A 15,995-nucleotide genomic window follows, 5' to 3' on the forward strand; every position below is an offset into this window, starting at 1 on the left:
TTTCACAATTATTATGTAAATGCACGAGTTTTGCTCACTGAGAAACACTCAAATGAAGAAAATATCCCAGTTACCCCGGGGTAAGATTAATTAAATGATTAACTGCAACGGCACAGTGTCTATGTTGACACTTCTGACAGAGATAAACAACGTAGCGCATATCCGGCATTTGGCTACGGAGTAGTGGGAACCGCTGCAACTTCCGGCATTACTCTAGCCGGCCGTTCAGGTTGTTGTCCCTCTCTAACCTAACGGTGTGCAGTACTGCTCATTTCTTATGATTTCCGGTAAACTATGGTATGGCGGCCAGACCAACCGTGGCTGTAGGACGTAAGGGTTAGATTTAACGAGAGCCAACTATAAAACAGGGCAGCAATTAATATCGGAATGTACCATAAACCGAGTGGGTCTGGTCGAACTCACAGGTGCCATTCCCGAAATGTAAAGCAGGAGGTACGAGTATACCCGCTAACCCGCGCACCAAAATCTGATGCATGTATACCTATTCTATTGATTTCATTAGATGATGATTTAAATCTCTGGTTGCAAGCCATGTATTCCTACCGTCACTACTGTTGTTTCCACGATCGTGGAAACGATCGTTCCTGACAGTCGGACTGTCAGGAATCGGTTAATACATTGTAAGCATGACGTCTGACTCATAACCGTCTTACTCAAAATCCCATCTCCTGTATCTTGGAAGGCTGTCTAATCTGGATTCCACTACTTTCCTGTCAACGTGCACTATTCGAGAACTTTAGTGGTTCCTCGTGACAATTAATACAATAATCTCTACATTTAGTCCTCACAATGTGGCTGCAAACAGAAGGACATCGCCTTGTAAGATCTCACGATGTACTTTTCTTGGCAGTCAGTAACCTGGTGGTCTCGGGAGTGACCGTTGTCCTAATCTTCCTGACAGCCGGGCGTGAGTATTGCCATTCCGATTTTAAAAAGTAGCTCTGTAGCCCGGAACGGGTGACTAGAAATCAAGTGTAATCGATAGAGTTTCTGTCTGTAAAAGTTTACCATCATTAGAATTACTACTGTTACTATTTCGGTAATTCCTGTAAAACAGTTTAGATTAGAGCAAAATGAATGTTACGTGGGGAAGTAATAATTTCAAATACTCGTAAATCTATGTACAGAGCACGCAGGTGTCTCGTACATCGTTATAATTATGTATTTCCACAGGAGGATAGAGATTTACTTCCACAGGAGGATAGAGGTTTTGGTTGTTTTTTATGTTTATTTTGACTGCAAAGTAGAGTATCCGCGCTTGCACTTTATTTTACCAGTGAATTACCGTATCAACAGCTGAAATCCTGCGAAATTTTGTTAATGCAAATAGAGGCGGTTTAATAATAATGAACAGTATATTAATGTTGTTTAAGCGGCTAGCCTAAATCGTCTTATTGAGATCAATCCTAGCCGTGCAGGCGATTACACAGTCCTTACGCGACCTAGATAAATTAAAAAAAGGCAGATAAATTACAATTTACATACATATTATTAATATTCAAAGATTCACAAACGGCGCGCTAAGACTGGTGTCGGGTCCTCACTCTCAGCTAATGCGGCCGTTACAGTTGCAGTGCGATCCCACCTCAAGTGTACAGTCATGTTCTCGCCCAGAATAATACCTTTTTTAATAAATTTGTACGGATATCGACTATGCTGTTGCAGATAGATCTTCTGTTACATTTACCGGTACGTCATACATGTACAAAACCCTAAAGCCGTTCTCACACTTTGCGAAAAGTAGCCGCTAATCGGTTTGCTCTGCAGTTTTCGCTGACTGGTCCTGGTCCGGCTGGTCGAATTCGGCGTCCCGGGATTTCTTCCGCCTGCATATCTTCGTGCTAATGTACCCGCTGAATTACGGCAGCTTGGGCGTCAAAGCTTATTCCGGAAAGTTCTGCAACTACAAATGCGAGAAGCACTTAACAGCCGGGGATCGCGGGAACGCCCGGCAGTATTTTGACCGGGTGTTCAACATCAATGCATTGGCGCTCGTCACCTTAGTGCCTGAACTGTACCACTTCGTATCCTTCCGCCTGTGCATGAGTACCCACACGGGGCTTAACTCAACACAGGAGTGCTGGTTCGGCGCCGGTGCTAATGGTACTGGTGCTGATGCTGGTGGGTCATCGGCTTCGAAGCCTCACCGAGCATTCGTGGACTTTGGCTACATGTACATTCTGATAGACGGCATCCACATGGCGAATGCTCTCTTCTCCATGGCTATGAGCACAATGATTATGCGTAAGATGGACACAAAGAAAACCACCGTGGATGGGAACGGAGATCATGAAAATGTTGGCAGTTCGGAGGCCGGCACTGGAAGAAACCAAGGGATGGATAGGAAAGACACCGATGGCCCTCTGCTGTGTATCGTGTGTGAAAGTGAAAGGATGACCCGGCAAAAGGAGAAGCAAAGACAGAAGAATCTCCAAGAAATCAACGAAGAGATCGTTAGATTGCAAGCCCTACTGGTATCAGCTGAAGCCCTGAAACGCAGGTATGCTCTCTTACCTATAGCGGACGGGAATCCCGGGTTGAATTGAATACGCTGAACTGGCTGAAGTGCTGTTTCCGTTGAAGTGCTGTTGTAGTTCTAATTACCTGGGCTTACACTGCGTGTTTTGCCCAGATCGCTTAAATTCGTGCGGAATAATGCAGTTAACATATTATGATGCGTGGTCGAAGTTAGCAAACTTATTTACAATGACAATATCTTGGTACACGAAAAGTACAAAATATTGGTTTTGTTTCGCTATACAATATGTATATGGTCTGTTAATCTGTATATGGTCTGGTTTAAGGGATTACAGTTATCTGCAATATTATGATCTATGATGGTTATGAATACCTGTAATATTATCGATGTACGAGTATTTGTGAATTGTACTTACGGTTACTATGAGTGGACGCGCAAAATATATAGCCGTAAATCCGGCATCTTGGTTTCCCAAATAAATAATTCAGTGCCATTACTGAACTAAAGACTAATAATACAAAGTAGATATCCGAGTAACTGATAATAAATAACCTGTATTATTTTCGCAACCAGTGCCGCTACGAAAACTCTGCAGATCAATCCCGCCCGATAGTTTCACCTCGAACACTTCGAAATATTTCGTGGACAACACCGTCTAATTCGAGCATAGTCTAAAAGATCAGCAGAAAAATTAATATTCAAAAATACCACGTTATACTCGTATCACTCTACGATACACCTGACTTGTGTCGATATTTCGTTGTTAGAATAACGCATGTGATTTGGTAACTATGTAATTAATGGCGACATAAAATTCAGATATATATAACAATCCCACAGGCATGCATAGCGATTTTCTTGGCAGTCGTTCCAATAATTTACACTATAAAAAATGCTACACACAAAGCAATAAGTGCGCAAAACGAAAAGGTTACAGCGGAATACATACTATAGACGCATCAGCAGACGTTGCATGTCAGCTGTTCCGGACGAATCCCCTCATCAATGGACGAATACCGAATTTATGAAAACATTCCAAAATTATAAAAGTACTAGCAGGAAACCGATTTGTTGATTGATGGACAATTCTCCATTTGACTGTTATTGGTGAGCGAAGCTCGCTTTGTGCCTACTAATTTACCTATCTCAGTCACTGATAATTATTACTAATAATAGTATTGTGGTCGACTGGTAGTGGTCGACTCCCGCAATTTTTATCGTACTGTTTAAGAATTTTGCAAGCTCACTGCTCTATAATAGCCGGTGAGGCACAGTGCATGTGCGCATGGGCCGGGCATGGCGAAATTAATGAACCAATAATTTGACAACTGCGCAGAATTTAAACAACAACGTAAAATTTGCAACCAACAAATAATAAACAACGTAAACACAGGAATAAGGAAAACAATTATTTTCATGTGGTATGGTCAATGGGCGTGGTGAAAACAAAACTTAAAAGTAACTTCTACACTGTGCTGTAACCAATGGGCAATGCACCGCATGATTCGCATCATTACGGTTTAGCGATACTGAACAGTGAACAACCTGTACGAGGCCAGTTTAACTTCAATAATAAATCAAATAACTTCGATAATTTTACTTTGATAATGTCTTCTGCAACGGGGATCGGACGAGCCCCCTTACGCATACGACAAGATGACACAAGAACAATACTCGTATATTAAACCGACTAAAATAATTATGTTGGTACTAAGGTTCACAAGAACGCTTCACATACCGGAAGCCTATATGAAAACTGCTAAATTTTAACTTTTTATTTACTGAAATTAGAAAATCTGTATTGGTTGTGAATTACAGTTTGCACAGGAACATAATTTATAAACACATTGATAATGCAGAAGTACACCCTTGTGATGGCTGTCGGCTGACGATTGGTCATAAGCGCAGTATGTAATACTTAATATAATGATATACGCTTGCAATTATGAATCAGTTGGCTAAAGTACGAGTATTTTGTCTGTTGGTGCATGTATTTTGTTGTTAAATTTTCTCTGGTATGTCAATGTCTGTATTGACTTTAGTGACGTAGCGCATAATTCCTACGCAGCGCCAACTGGCTACGTAGTAGTTGGAAACTTGGAACCACTGGAACTTCCGGACTTACTTTAGCCGGCCGATCGTGTTGCCGTCCCTCTCTCATCTGTCGATTGCAGTTTTGTATACTTCTATTTTTGTAATTACCGGTAAAACTATGGTATGGTGGCTAGGCCAACCATGGATATGCCACGTGAAGTTTAGATTTGACGAGAGCCAACCATGAAACAGGGCGGCTATTAAGCAATGATGTCCCGTTTTTTTCACGGGCTCGGTAAATCACGGGAAATTCCCGCACCCCGCACCCGCTTTTGGCTCGGAAGCGGTAGCGGGAGGCTTTCTGCTCGGATCGGGTGCGGTCGGGAATATAGCCTGATTGGTACGCCCGCCCGCTACTCGTTTCTTTGAATTTTCTAGCAATTTTCTGCTAACTTAGTGGCTCAGGTTCAAAGCGAATCCAGTTGCGATACAGCAACTCCAGTCTCCTCCTCGCAAGGTGGCTTCGAGTACCGTATCTGTAACCGTGGCCGCGGCAAACCAATTTCGGAAACCGTTTATTTCGAAATGTTCACTTTGGAAACCATTAACATCCGGAAATCACACATTTCGGAAACCAATCAAGAAACAAAAGAAAACATAATAAGAATAACAAAGGAATTCATAAAAAAATAACAGCTTAAGGAAGCATAAAAATCTAAGAAAAGTTTAGAAAAATAAGAGAAGCTGAGAAACAAATGACAAAAATAGGAAAACTTAAAAAGCCTAATAAAAGCTAAGGAACCTAACGTAACATAAGATTAATACGAGTACAGCAGCCGTGTATCAAAATTTAATAAGCGGCGGCTAGCTACGTAGCTCCTGTGACGCAAACGTCGGTTTCGAAAGAAAATCGAATAGTTGATGGCGATAATATATTTACGGCAATTGTATAATTTGAAAGGGCGGATGCCGTTCTAACAAATTTATAATTACGAGCCAAGCTCAGTTTTTTTTGAAAAGTAAAAGTAAGATTTAGCATGCAGGTCTAGTCTTTTAGAAAATGCCTATCCATTAAACTTTTCGACGAAACTTTACACCAAAAATTTTGTAATAAATTTGTAACAATTATTAAAATTATTGATTCATTGAAAATCGGGAATCAGAGCGGGTTGCGGGGCGGTCCGAGCGCTCGGGTGCGGGAGCGGGTGCGGGAAAGTTTTTGATCGTGAAAGTGCGGTCGGGACTTGAAAAACTGCAAACGGGACATCACTGCTATTAAGTAATGGGATGTACCATAATCCAGGTGGGTCTTGTGGAACTTATAGGTGTCCTTCCTGAAATACACTGTAGGACGTACGAATATGTATACCCGCGCACTATATATCAGCACTATTGATTACTGTGAGATGGTGGTTTAATCTCTACTCTAGCTGGTCGCTCTGATTCCGGCCGTCGCTGTTATTTCCAGGACTGTCAGGAATTGCTTATTTCATTGTCAGCGAAATGTTTGCACGCAGAGTATGATCGTTTCACTCGTAGTCTCATTTCCTGTATCTGGGAAGGTTTAGTCTAGGTTCTACTGCTTTCCTACTAACGTGAAAAATTCGAGGATTTTAGTGGTTCCCTGTGAATATTAACAAACCTCGCTCTACATTTTACCCCAAAAATGTGGGTGCGAAAACTAGGAGACCGTCTTGTAAGATCGCACGATGTGCTTTTCTTAGCAGTTAGCAACGTGGTGGCCGCCGGAGTAACCCTTGTCTTCGACATCCTTGCAGCCGGTCGTGAGTACTGCCATTCTGATTTTTTTTTAAATTAACCACTTGGTCAAAGGGCGACTAGAAATCGGCATTATTCAATGTAGTACTACTAATAATCGAAAAGTTAAGCGTTACTGAAGTTACTATGATGTACGAGTATCACAGTTTTGGTGGTTGCTGCAAAGCGGTTTAGATTAGAGCAAAACGAATGGGCTTTTGGGGGGCGGAAACTTTCAGATAAATCTATATACTGTGAATTACGACAGCTAAAATTATGCAAAACTTTGTTAATTGCATTGGTATAGACGGTTTAACAATATGTAAGCAGTATATCGTTAAATGTTGATTAAGCCGTCGGCATAAACCTTCTTGGTAAAATTAATCCTAACCGTGTAGACGATCGCCAAGTCCCTACTCGGCTTTGGGAAATGGAAAAAATGCAGATTACAGTTTACATATCGAATTATTATTAGCAGAAGAGTCGCAAACCGCGCGCTAAGACAGACCGGGTTCTTGACAAATACGGCCGTTGCAGGAGCAAAAGCGAGTGTGCCAATGTGACAGCCGACCTCCGGTGTGGTCAAGTTCTTGTCCATTAAAAACTTATTTTTGTTTGTAAATTGTACGACTAAGCAGTTATAGATATAGATCTCTTTTGTAATTACATGAACAGTACCCTAAAGCCGTTCTTTGGTGAAAACCAGCCGATCGATTGATCTTTTGGTCTGCAGTTTTAACTGGCTGGTCATGGTCGTATCGGGATAACCAGGATTTCATCCGTATGCATATATTTCTGCTAGCCTACCCATTCCATTACGGCGGCATGGGCGCCCAGGCATATTCCGGAAAGTTTTGCAACTGCAAATGTGAGAAGCACTTAACGGCCCAGGATCGCCAGGACGCCGGGAACTATTTTAGCCATGTTCGCAACATCCATGCACTGGCGCTCATCACCTTATTGCCTGACATGTACCACCTCGTAACCTTCCGCCAGTGCATTAGCACCCAGATTGTGTCTAATTCAACCGAGAAGTGCTGGTCATCGCTTTCGGATCTGGTTGTTCGCCGAGCATTCGTGGACTTTGGTGGCTTGTACATTCTGATGAGCTGCATCCACTTGGCCAACGCCCTCTTCTCCATTGTTATTTGTGAGGCTGTCTTGCATACGATAAATACGGAAAAACTTGGACAGGAAGATAATGGCATTACGAAGGAAGAGACCGCTCAGACCAGTACTGGAAAAAATCAGGGGATCGATGACCCCGTGGATGGGAAAGACACTGGTGGCCCCCTGCTGTGTGTTGTGTGTGAAAATGAAAGGATGACCCGTCAAAAGGAGAAGCAAAGGCAGACGAATCTCCAGGAAATCAACGACGCTCGACGCAGGTATGCCGAAGGACAACGCAGGTATGCCGAAGCTCAACGCAGGTATGCCGAAGGTCAACGCAGGCATGCCGAAGCTCAACGCAGGTATGCCGAAGCTCAACGCAGGTATGCCGAAGCTCAACGCAAGTATGCTATCTTAGCAGACCGGAATCCCGAGTCGAATGGAATACTCGCTGAAGTGCTGTTGTAGTTCTAACCCGGGCTCACACTGCGTGTTTTTTTTGCCTAGATCTCTTGATTTCGTGCGGAATAATGCAATTAACATTATAATGCATGGGCGACCGTAGTTAGTAAATTTATTTACAATGACACGAAAAGTACAAAATATTTGTGTTGTTTCGCATACAATATGTATATGATCTGTTTGTTTAACGGATAACAGTTATCTCCAATATTGTAATCTATGATGGTTATGAATACCTGTAATATTATCGATGTATTTGTGAATTATGCTTACAACTGCACCAGAAGTATCGTGGGGACGAGCAAAATAGCCATAAATCCGGCATCTTGGTTTCACAAATAAATAGTTAAGTGCCATTAGTGAACTAATCGTAAAGACTTAGTCCAGAGTACATATCAGAGTACCTGATAGTAAATAACCTGTATTATTTTCGCTACCAGTGCCAATACGAAAAACCTATAGATAAAAGCCCGGCCGATAATTTCACCTCGAACCACTCGAAATTTTTCGCGAACAACACCGTCTAACCACCAAATCGAGCATAGTCTAAAGCATTAACACAAAAATTAATATTCAAAAATACCACGTAATACCACTCTCTAATGTACCAGATTTCTGTCGACATGATACAATATACTGCCCTTTCCTGTTTCCTGAATGACCTTGAAAACTAAGTTAATATACGTCAACTCGAAAACCAGAAGGGATTACAGTGAAACCTGTCTGTCACATACACCGGTAAATACATACACCTGGAAAATACATACGCGGAAAGTTTAACCGGTGCGTCCCATAGACAGTATTAATATAGCTCTGTGCAATATAGGGGGCAAAAGTAAGCGTGTTCCACCGTTCCCCTGTACTGCTGCCGTCAGCCGACTGAAGTTTGACGTTGTGGCTGAACATGGCGCTTACGTACCGCGCCAGATTTAACCATATGTATTGCCGTAACGTCACGCTCCAGGCGGGTGACGGCAGCAGTACAGGGGAACGTGGAACACGTTTACTTTCGCCCCTTATATAGGGGGAAATCGATTGCATATTATACACCTTCCCTGTACTGCTCCACTCATCCGTATGGCTTGCCACGTTATGGTTGAACAGGGTTTTTTAAAGCGATGCATTTATACCTGCACATTTACGCAGGTACATGTGAATACCATGTGAGACGTAGTGATAATCAAAGTGCTGCAGTCACTGCAGTGACAGTAGAATTTGCATTTTGTTGTGCATCGCGCAAGCAGAATCGTGGGAGTGTGCACAAATCTAGTTCAGAACAGCACATTTACCACGTAGAATGATTCCCTTAATTTATTCTTCACTTTGCAACCGAAGTTGCGCAGAAGAAGCGTCTTTTTCGCCCAAAAATCGAAAATCAAAAGGATGGACGATTTCGAATACTCTCAAAATGCAAGCCAAATCACGGTGCCACACCGGGCGGTGCCACCTGCGTCACGCGCCGGAAGTTCTTAAAATTCGTTTTCTGTAACGCTGTCTTTATGAAATCTTCATGTAAAAAAACGGGCAAAAGATTTCCCACGAATACAAGGCAATTTGAAGGTAATAACTCATACTCATACCGAGATACACTTGATAAAGCGATTTTGTAGCAATCAATGTCCAGGTATAAATGTAGCGCTTTTAAAAACCCCTGTTCACCCCTGACGTGAAAATCCATACGGATGACTGGAGCAGTACAGGGAAGGTGTATAACATGCAATCGATTTCCCCCTATATATACACCTGGATAGCACATACGGTTTTGCTTTAACCTGTGTATTTAGTAACCAGGTTTCGCTGTGGGAAGTACTGTCCTTGTAAAGTAAGCGACGAACAATGCTCCTTCTGCAGAGATATTTAATACAGTTTTGCGGCGTAATTGCTCAACAGTTTAACTTGTCACGTACTATACACATGTACACATCGGATGTGTACAACTGAATTTGGCTTACGAGAAGACATTACTGTCTAATTGGGTTATTGCGGGTAGTTCGAATATGTAAATAAAACGGCGCAAAGATGCAAAAGCCGCATTTCCCGGAATCGCAGTAATTGTCTACCTCAATCTATAGAAGTATCCACAGAGTGTTAGCAACCAGTAATCGACTACAGTATTTACGCTACGTCGTTTTTTCGTGTGATGAACAAGCTTCATAATGCCTCAAAATTTATTTTAAATGCATTAACACCTAGAGTAGGTGCGCGCATATTAACATACAGTATATGTATACGGGTACACACCAGCCTATTCCCGTCATACTCCAGCCGGATCACGGAAGGATGTACCGGGATTGCTTGCGTCATCCTTTAATTTGCTAGTCGGCTTTTGCCCTGCATAGCGAGTACTTGAGCAGGATGCAAAAAGCAGCACTGATGCGCAAATGGAAACGGCTGTGTCCTGCAGAAGACGGGTTACGATTACGAGACACATTCCAAGGCTGTCAGTGTACTTCGGGCAATGGACCATTCCAGCGACCTTGCGGGGCTGCAAAACTGGTACCCAATTATGAAAGACATATTTGGGACCTTGACAAAATTATCTACATATACTGTATATTGGTACTCGCAGCTTTTTCAAGCGTGACGAATATTATGTTTTTAGTAAATGTAAATGAAAATTTCACCTCTTTTCCTCAATTAATAAATTTTAAAATTGATGAAACGGTCTGCAGTAGTCAACTGCAGTTTTTTGTGACCTATCTGCATAATTACCTATACCAATAAATTAAAGACCAACGAAGATTTTCGAATGAAAGTATTGCAATATTTTGTTGTAGGATAATGCATGTGACTTAGTAACTGATTAATGCCGACATCAAATCAGGTTCGTAATACTCGTATAGGGGGCAAAAGTAAACGTGTTCCACCGTTCCCCTGTACTGCTGCCGTCACCCGCCTGGAGTTTTACGTTGTGGCTGAACATGGCGCTTATGTACCGCGCCAGATTTAACCACATGTATTGCCGTAACGTCACACTCCAGGCGGGTGACGGCAGCAGTACAGGGGAACGGTGGAACGCGTTTACTTTTGCCCCTTATATAACAACCACGCAGGCATAGCGATTTTCGCGGCAGTCATACCAATAATTACATCTGCGCATCTCAATGGACGAATGCCAATTTTATTAAAATAATCCAAAATTTCTAAACTACTAGCATAGTAGCAGAAAACCGTTTTGCTGGTTGATGGCTACCCAGCAGTGGTTACTAGGATTTGTTAGTACTCGTACCTATACATAATAATGCTGATGGTCGACGGGCTGACTCCTGGAATTTTTTTTCGTTATTTTTAAGTATTTTGCGAGCTCACTGCTCTAATAGCCGGTGAGGTTCAATATGCGCATGGGCCGGGCATGGAAAACGAATGAACCAATATTTTAACATTTGCGCAGGATCTACAAAAGCGAAAAACATCTACAGTATCCCACCTGAGTACCAGCGATGTCTGGTTGTATAACACCATTTAATGCTACATCATGCGCTGAAAATTTCCCTTTTTTATAAAAAAATTATGTCATGAGTATAATATTCATATTATACTCATGCATATGCATTGTTCGGTTGTGCTTCTTGAGCAGCTTGTCTCCGAGACAGCGCCACCTGCCAAGTTTATCGGTGAACTTGAATGTCCGGCATAACTTCTACCGGCCGATGACGTTGTTTTCCTTAATCCATCGATTGCACACTCACCGTGATGTGACGGCCTGTGAAGGTGGTAGGATGTACATAAATGTGAGTAGACTTAGCAAAAACTGAGGTTGGCGAGAGCCAAACATAAAAAACGGGCACGGATATTGAATAACACCATAGACAAAGAGCGCGTTCTTATGGGGCATACAGGTACCTAGCTCAAGTAGATTAATGGGCACGCTATTGAGTACATTAATGGGCACGTTCACCGGCACGCTATTGATCTCCATGAGACGGTGATTAAGAGCCGCAGACATTTGGGAAGGCAGCGTACATGTAGTTTTCCCAGGATTGCTACCCGTACGGTCGTTCGGTTGGCCACCTATGGTAAGTGAATGGGCGATGGTCGTTCAAAGTGGCCACCTTGAATTACAATTCCCACAAACCGTTTTTCTTCCGGTTTTTTTCTTTTCTCAGTTAAGGATAACGCACCCTTTACAGAGTACTTGAAATTTTTAAAATATCTTGAACCGTTTTCTTGCAATTGCGTCGTTAAAAAACCAGTGACGAAACACTTAAGCCACGCCACGTGAGCCACTGTACTACGCCATGAAAATTGAAGTCACTACCACAGGCACACATGTGCGGCTGCTTTGTCCCTGTGTAGGCGATACATATGCTCAATGAATGTAGTGAAACCGTGCAAATAGAATAAATGTAGCTGAGATATTAAATAATATAGAATATATAGAATAAATAGAATATAGAATAAATACGAGATATATAGAATAAATACGCTGAAATATAGAATAAATACGCCGCTGAGGGATCGGGTTCTTCAGTCGTCGTCGTAAGGTACTCCGTGAGACAGCGTGGAAATTAGCTGCTTCTTTCACTGAAAGCCCGTTAACTTTGACGTCCGTGCAAGCCGAGATGAGACGCTTTTCCATCTTAATGGTTTTTTTTTTAACAAACCAACCTTTTGACTACACTTAAACATCAATAAATCAAGAAATAACAAAATCAATCAAATTAAATATAAACGGATCTGCAATATTATGCGCAGCCGCACATGTGTGGTAGTGACTTCAATTTTCATGGCGTAGTACAGTGGCTCACGTGGCGTGGCTTAAGTGTTTCGTCACTGGTTTTTTAACGACGCAATTGCAAGAAAACGGTTCAAGATATTTTAAAAATTTCAAGTACTCTGTAAAGGGTGCGTTATCCTTAACTGAGAAAACAAATAAACCGGAAGAAAAACGGTTTGTGGGAATTGTAATTCAAGGTGGCCACTTTGAACGACCATCGCCCATTCACTTACCATAGGTGGCCAACCGAACGACCGTACGGGTAGGAGTCATTTATTACAATGCACACAAGCGCCTGAGTCATAGCTGTTTTAACCGTATGGAAAGCTCTAATCTGGTTTCGACTGCTATCTATTGCACTATTCGAAAACCTGATTGGGTTCTTCTCGAAGTATTAACACGCTCTATATCTCCTCTATAAAATGGGGCCACGAGAAGGACAGCACGCACAGTCTTGTTAAATCCCGAGATGTGTCATTCCTGGCCGTCAGCAATCAGGTATCCGCTGGAGTGGCCTTTGTCCTTACCATCCTGGGAGCTGGGTGTGAGTACTTCAACCCGGTTTTAAAAAGCAATTAATTTTATAATCGCTCGATCAGTGTGCTGTTTCAAATTAAGCTATCGCTAGACTCAGAAAATAAGCAAGAGAATTACAAAATCAGCCGACAAAAAGTTTTTATTACATTTATTTTAGCATATGTCTTTATTGGGTAAATGAACACCAGGTCCTATCTTCCAGAATTTTATGAGCTGCACTTGTAGAAAGTGAGTTTTATTTTAGGGTAATAACTGTTTATGCGTATACATATACAGTCTGTTCCCTTGTGCATGCAAAATGCGATTAATCCCTTCCCTAACCTTTTCCGTTATTTTAAAAAACCGGCTGGTAATTTACATAATGTTTTTTACTTGCAGCCTCCATTAACTGGTCTTGGTCGTACCGGGAGATCCGGATTCCCATCAGTCTGCATTTGTTCCTGTCAGGCTACGCATGCTTTCACATGGCAATAGGCAAATATTATGGCATTCTGGCCAACAGCGCAAAGCTTTGCCAAAAGCATGCGGAAAAGTTAACAGCACGGGACTTGAAAGAAGCCAAGAGGGATCTTTCCATTTGGCTCTGCGGCAGTGCACTACTCCTCGTCGTCGTAATGCTCGAGATGCATGACCTCGTATCCTTCCGCCAGTGTATGAGTATCCAGACGGTACTTGATTCAGCCGGAGACCGATGCTGTTCGGAGCCTCATTGTAACCTTCAACCAGCATTCGTGGACTATGGCTACATTTACTATCTGATTTACGGCATCTACATGGTCAATGATATTTTCTCCGTTGTTATGGGCATGATTGTTCTAATTAAGATGTCTGCGAAAAAAGTAGCCCTGGTTGCACATAAAGGTGTTGATATCCGCGAGGAAGAGAAAGGCATGGAGAGAGATCCGCAAATGGATGCTCTGGACATTGGCAAAACCGTTGGTGGTCTGCAGTGTAGTGAGTTTCCAAAGGAAACTGTGATCAAACAGGACGAAATTCAAGGGACGATGCAGCAGCAAATCAAAGATCTGCTTGTGAGCGAGCAAACCAAAACGGCCGAAAGCTAAACACCACTCCGGATTTAAATCCCATGTTATTTCTTATTTCCGCGCGCCATAGCTAAAGTAACACTGCAATGAATGGTGCTTTGCGTGAGTTCGCAGAGAAGCAACTGCGCAATTATGTTTAAAAAAACCCTCACTGTTTTGCAAAATACGCATAAAGCGTTGTGTTGTTTTATTATAATTTTTGGTTAATCCGCTTCAAGAACAATAATTATCATTATTGTTATTATGTATTGTATTTCTATTCATTACTGTATATTGCTGTATCGCATTACTTACCCACTAGTAATCAGAAAAAAACTGTCTGTCTGTACGAGCACCACACAAATACTTGAATGAACCATATATAGATTAATTAGCAAAGCAAAGACAATTTTAAGTTTCGTACACAAGATGTGTTAAGCAAGTGCACAATCATTTCTCATGATCAGTTTAAATAGAATGAACAGTATTGACTGAACACATGCATATCAGAGCTTGCCTACCTAACAAGGTTGTGCAGCATGATTGTAACAAACGTGCCGGTTAAGACGCTAAATACAAAAGTGCCCATATATATACTAGTACGTAATTATATAATTCACCGTCCGCCGGCGAATATTGTGCAATTAAAGTGCTTTTTTACATATAATTATACACTTTACTGGAATTAAGTTAAATGTTACGAAGATTACACCGGCATTCCGCATACGTACTTTTTATCTCTATTTCTTGGATAACCTTATAAGCAGTATAACTCTTTTCAAGTCCGGGAACAAGAAACTGTGCAAATACTGTACTTGCAGAGCAAACTACTCGTATAAACAATATTGTTTCGCAAAAATCGTTGAATCACACCGATTCACACGCAATCACCGTTACCGCCTGCTTGATACACTTCCTGAAATTAATTCAGAAGAGAAAGGCTAGATGATTAAGTGAACCAGTAATATGAAGGAAAAACGTCGCGGCACGTAAGAGGTTTTTATAGGTACACGAGTCTTGCAATTTCTCAGGATATTCAAGTGTGTCACTATCGAAGTGCCCCGCACAATTACATACGTGAACAATCTTAACAATCTTCAGGAGAAAGGCGGCCGCAGTGTAATTAAGTGAATTTCTACAAAACACGCCATATTTATCCCCGAACTTTTCTCTACTTTACCCGACGGTGTTTGTTAGCGGAAACACATTCACAAGGTGCTGTACACGACTGTACTTGCTGACGTCACTCAGCTGCAGCCGGAGGTTGTAGCTGAGCATAGTGCTTACATGCCGCGCCAAATTTAAGAGAAAGGGCCCGGTACATGGCACCAAATACGTATACATTCACGGGAATTTTTCCTGTCGCGCACTTCAGATTGCTTTTACATTGTTTTAGAACATTGTGTAGTTAATTGATTTGTATACATTGCATGAAAACCGTTTGTGCACGCACCATCCGGTTGGAGAATTATGGCTATAAAAAAATTCCAAAAGTTTCAATGTATTCAGGTGTACCAAAAGTCTCATTATGGACCACTCCTCTCGAATTTGGCAAACAACAACACATGGCAGCGAAGATTTTTCTTACACCACACCACGCCTCTAACATTCTTTGCAAATTTTAAACTGGATTTCAAATATTTTAATCTATTTTTGATTGTGAAAAAAAAAATCAACTTTGATTCAGTTTAATAAGGATCTTCATTCATGCTTCTGGGCGTAAAAATGTGTATATGATATTAGCCATTAATTTGCTATTGGTCAAGTAAAGTACCGTACACTCGTACAGTACAAAATATTTTTAAAATTAAAAATCAATTCAGTGCAATAACTGTATTAGTGAATGAACTTC

At 41.6% G+C, this 15,995-nt stretch overlaps 1 protein-coding gene across 1 annotated transcript; it reads left to right on the plus strand.

The window, feature by feature from the left end:
* The first annotated feature begins 559 nt into the window (after positions 1-559).
* LOC129601771 (uncharacterized) lies at positions 560-2,930 on the plus strand. The gene is made up of 2 exons (XM_055500653.1): positions 560-928; positions 1,789-2,930. The coding sequence occupies exons 1-2, from the start codon at positions 811-813 to the stop codon at positions 2,565-2,567; spliced, it is 897 nt and encodes a 298-aa protein (XP_055356628.1). The 5' UTR covers positions 560-810; the 3' UTR covers positions 2,568-2,930.
* The last annotated feature ends 13,065 nt before the right edge of the window (positions 2,931-15,995 follow it).

Source organism: Paramacrobiotus metropolitanus, unplaced genomic scaffold, assembly GCF_019649055.1.
Source record: "Paramacrobiotus metropolitanus isolate TYO unplaced genomic scaffold, Prichtersi_v1.0 Parri_scaffold0000275, whole genome shotgun sequence".
In the NCBI taxonomy this organism is placed as follows: domain Eukaryota; kingdom Metazoa; phylum Tardigrada; class Eutardigrada; order Parachela; family Macrobiotidae; genus Paramacrobiotus; species Paramacrobiotus metropolitanus.

Coding starts and splice junctions, on each gene's coding strand:
- LOC129601771 (XM_055500653.1), top strand. CDS start 811: ATGTGGCTGCAAACAGAAGGACATCGCCTTGTAAGATCTCACGATGTA. Junction 929..1,788: donor AATCTTCCTGACAGCCGGGC/GTGAGTATTGCC, acceptor TTTGCTCTGCAG/TTTTCGCTGACTGGTCCTGG.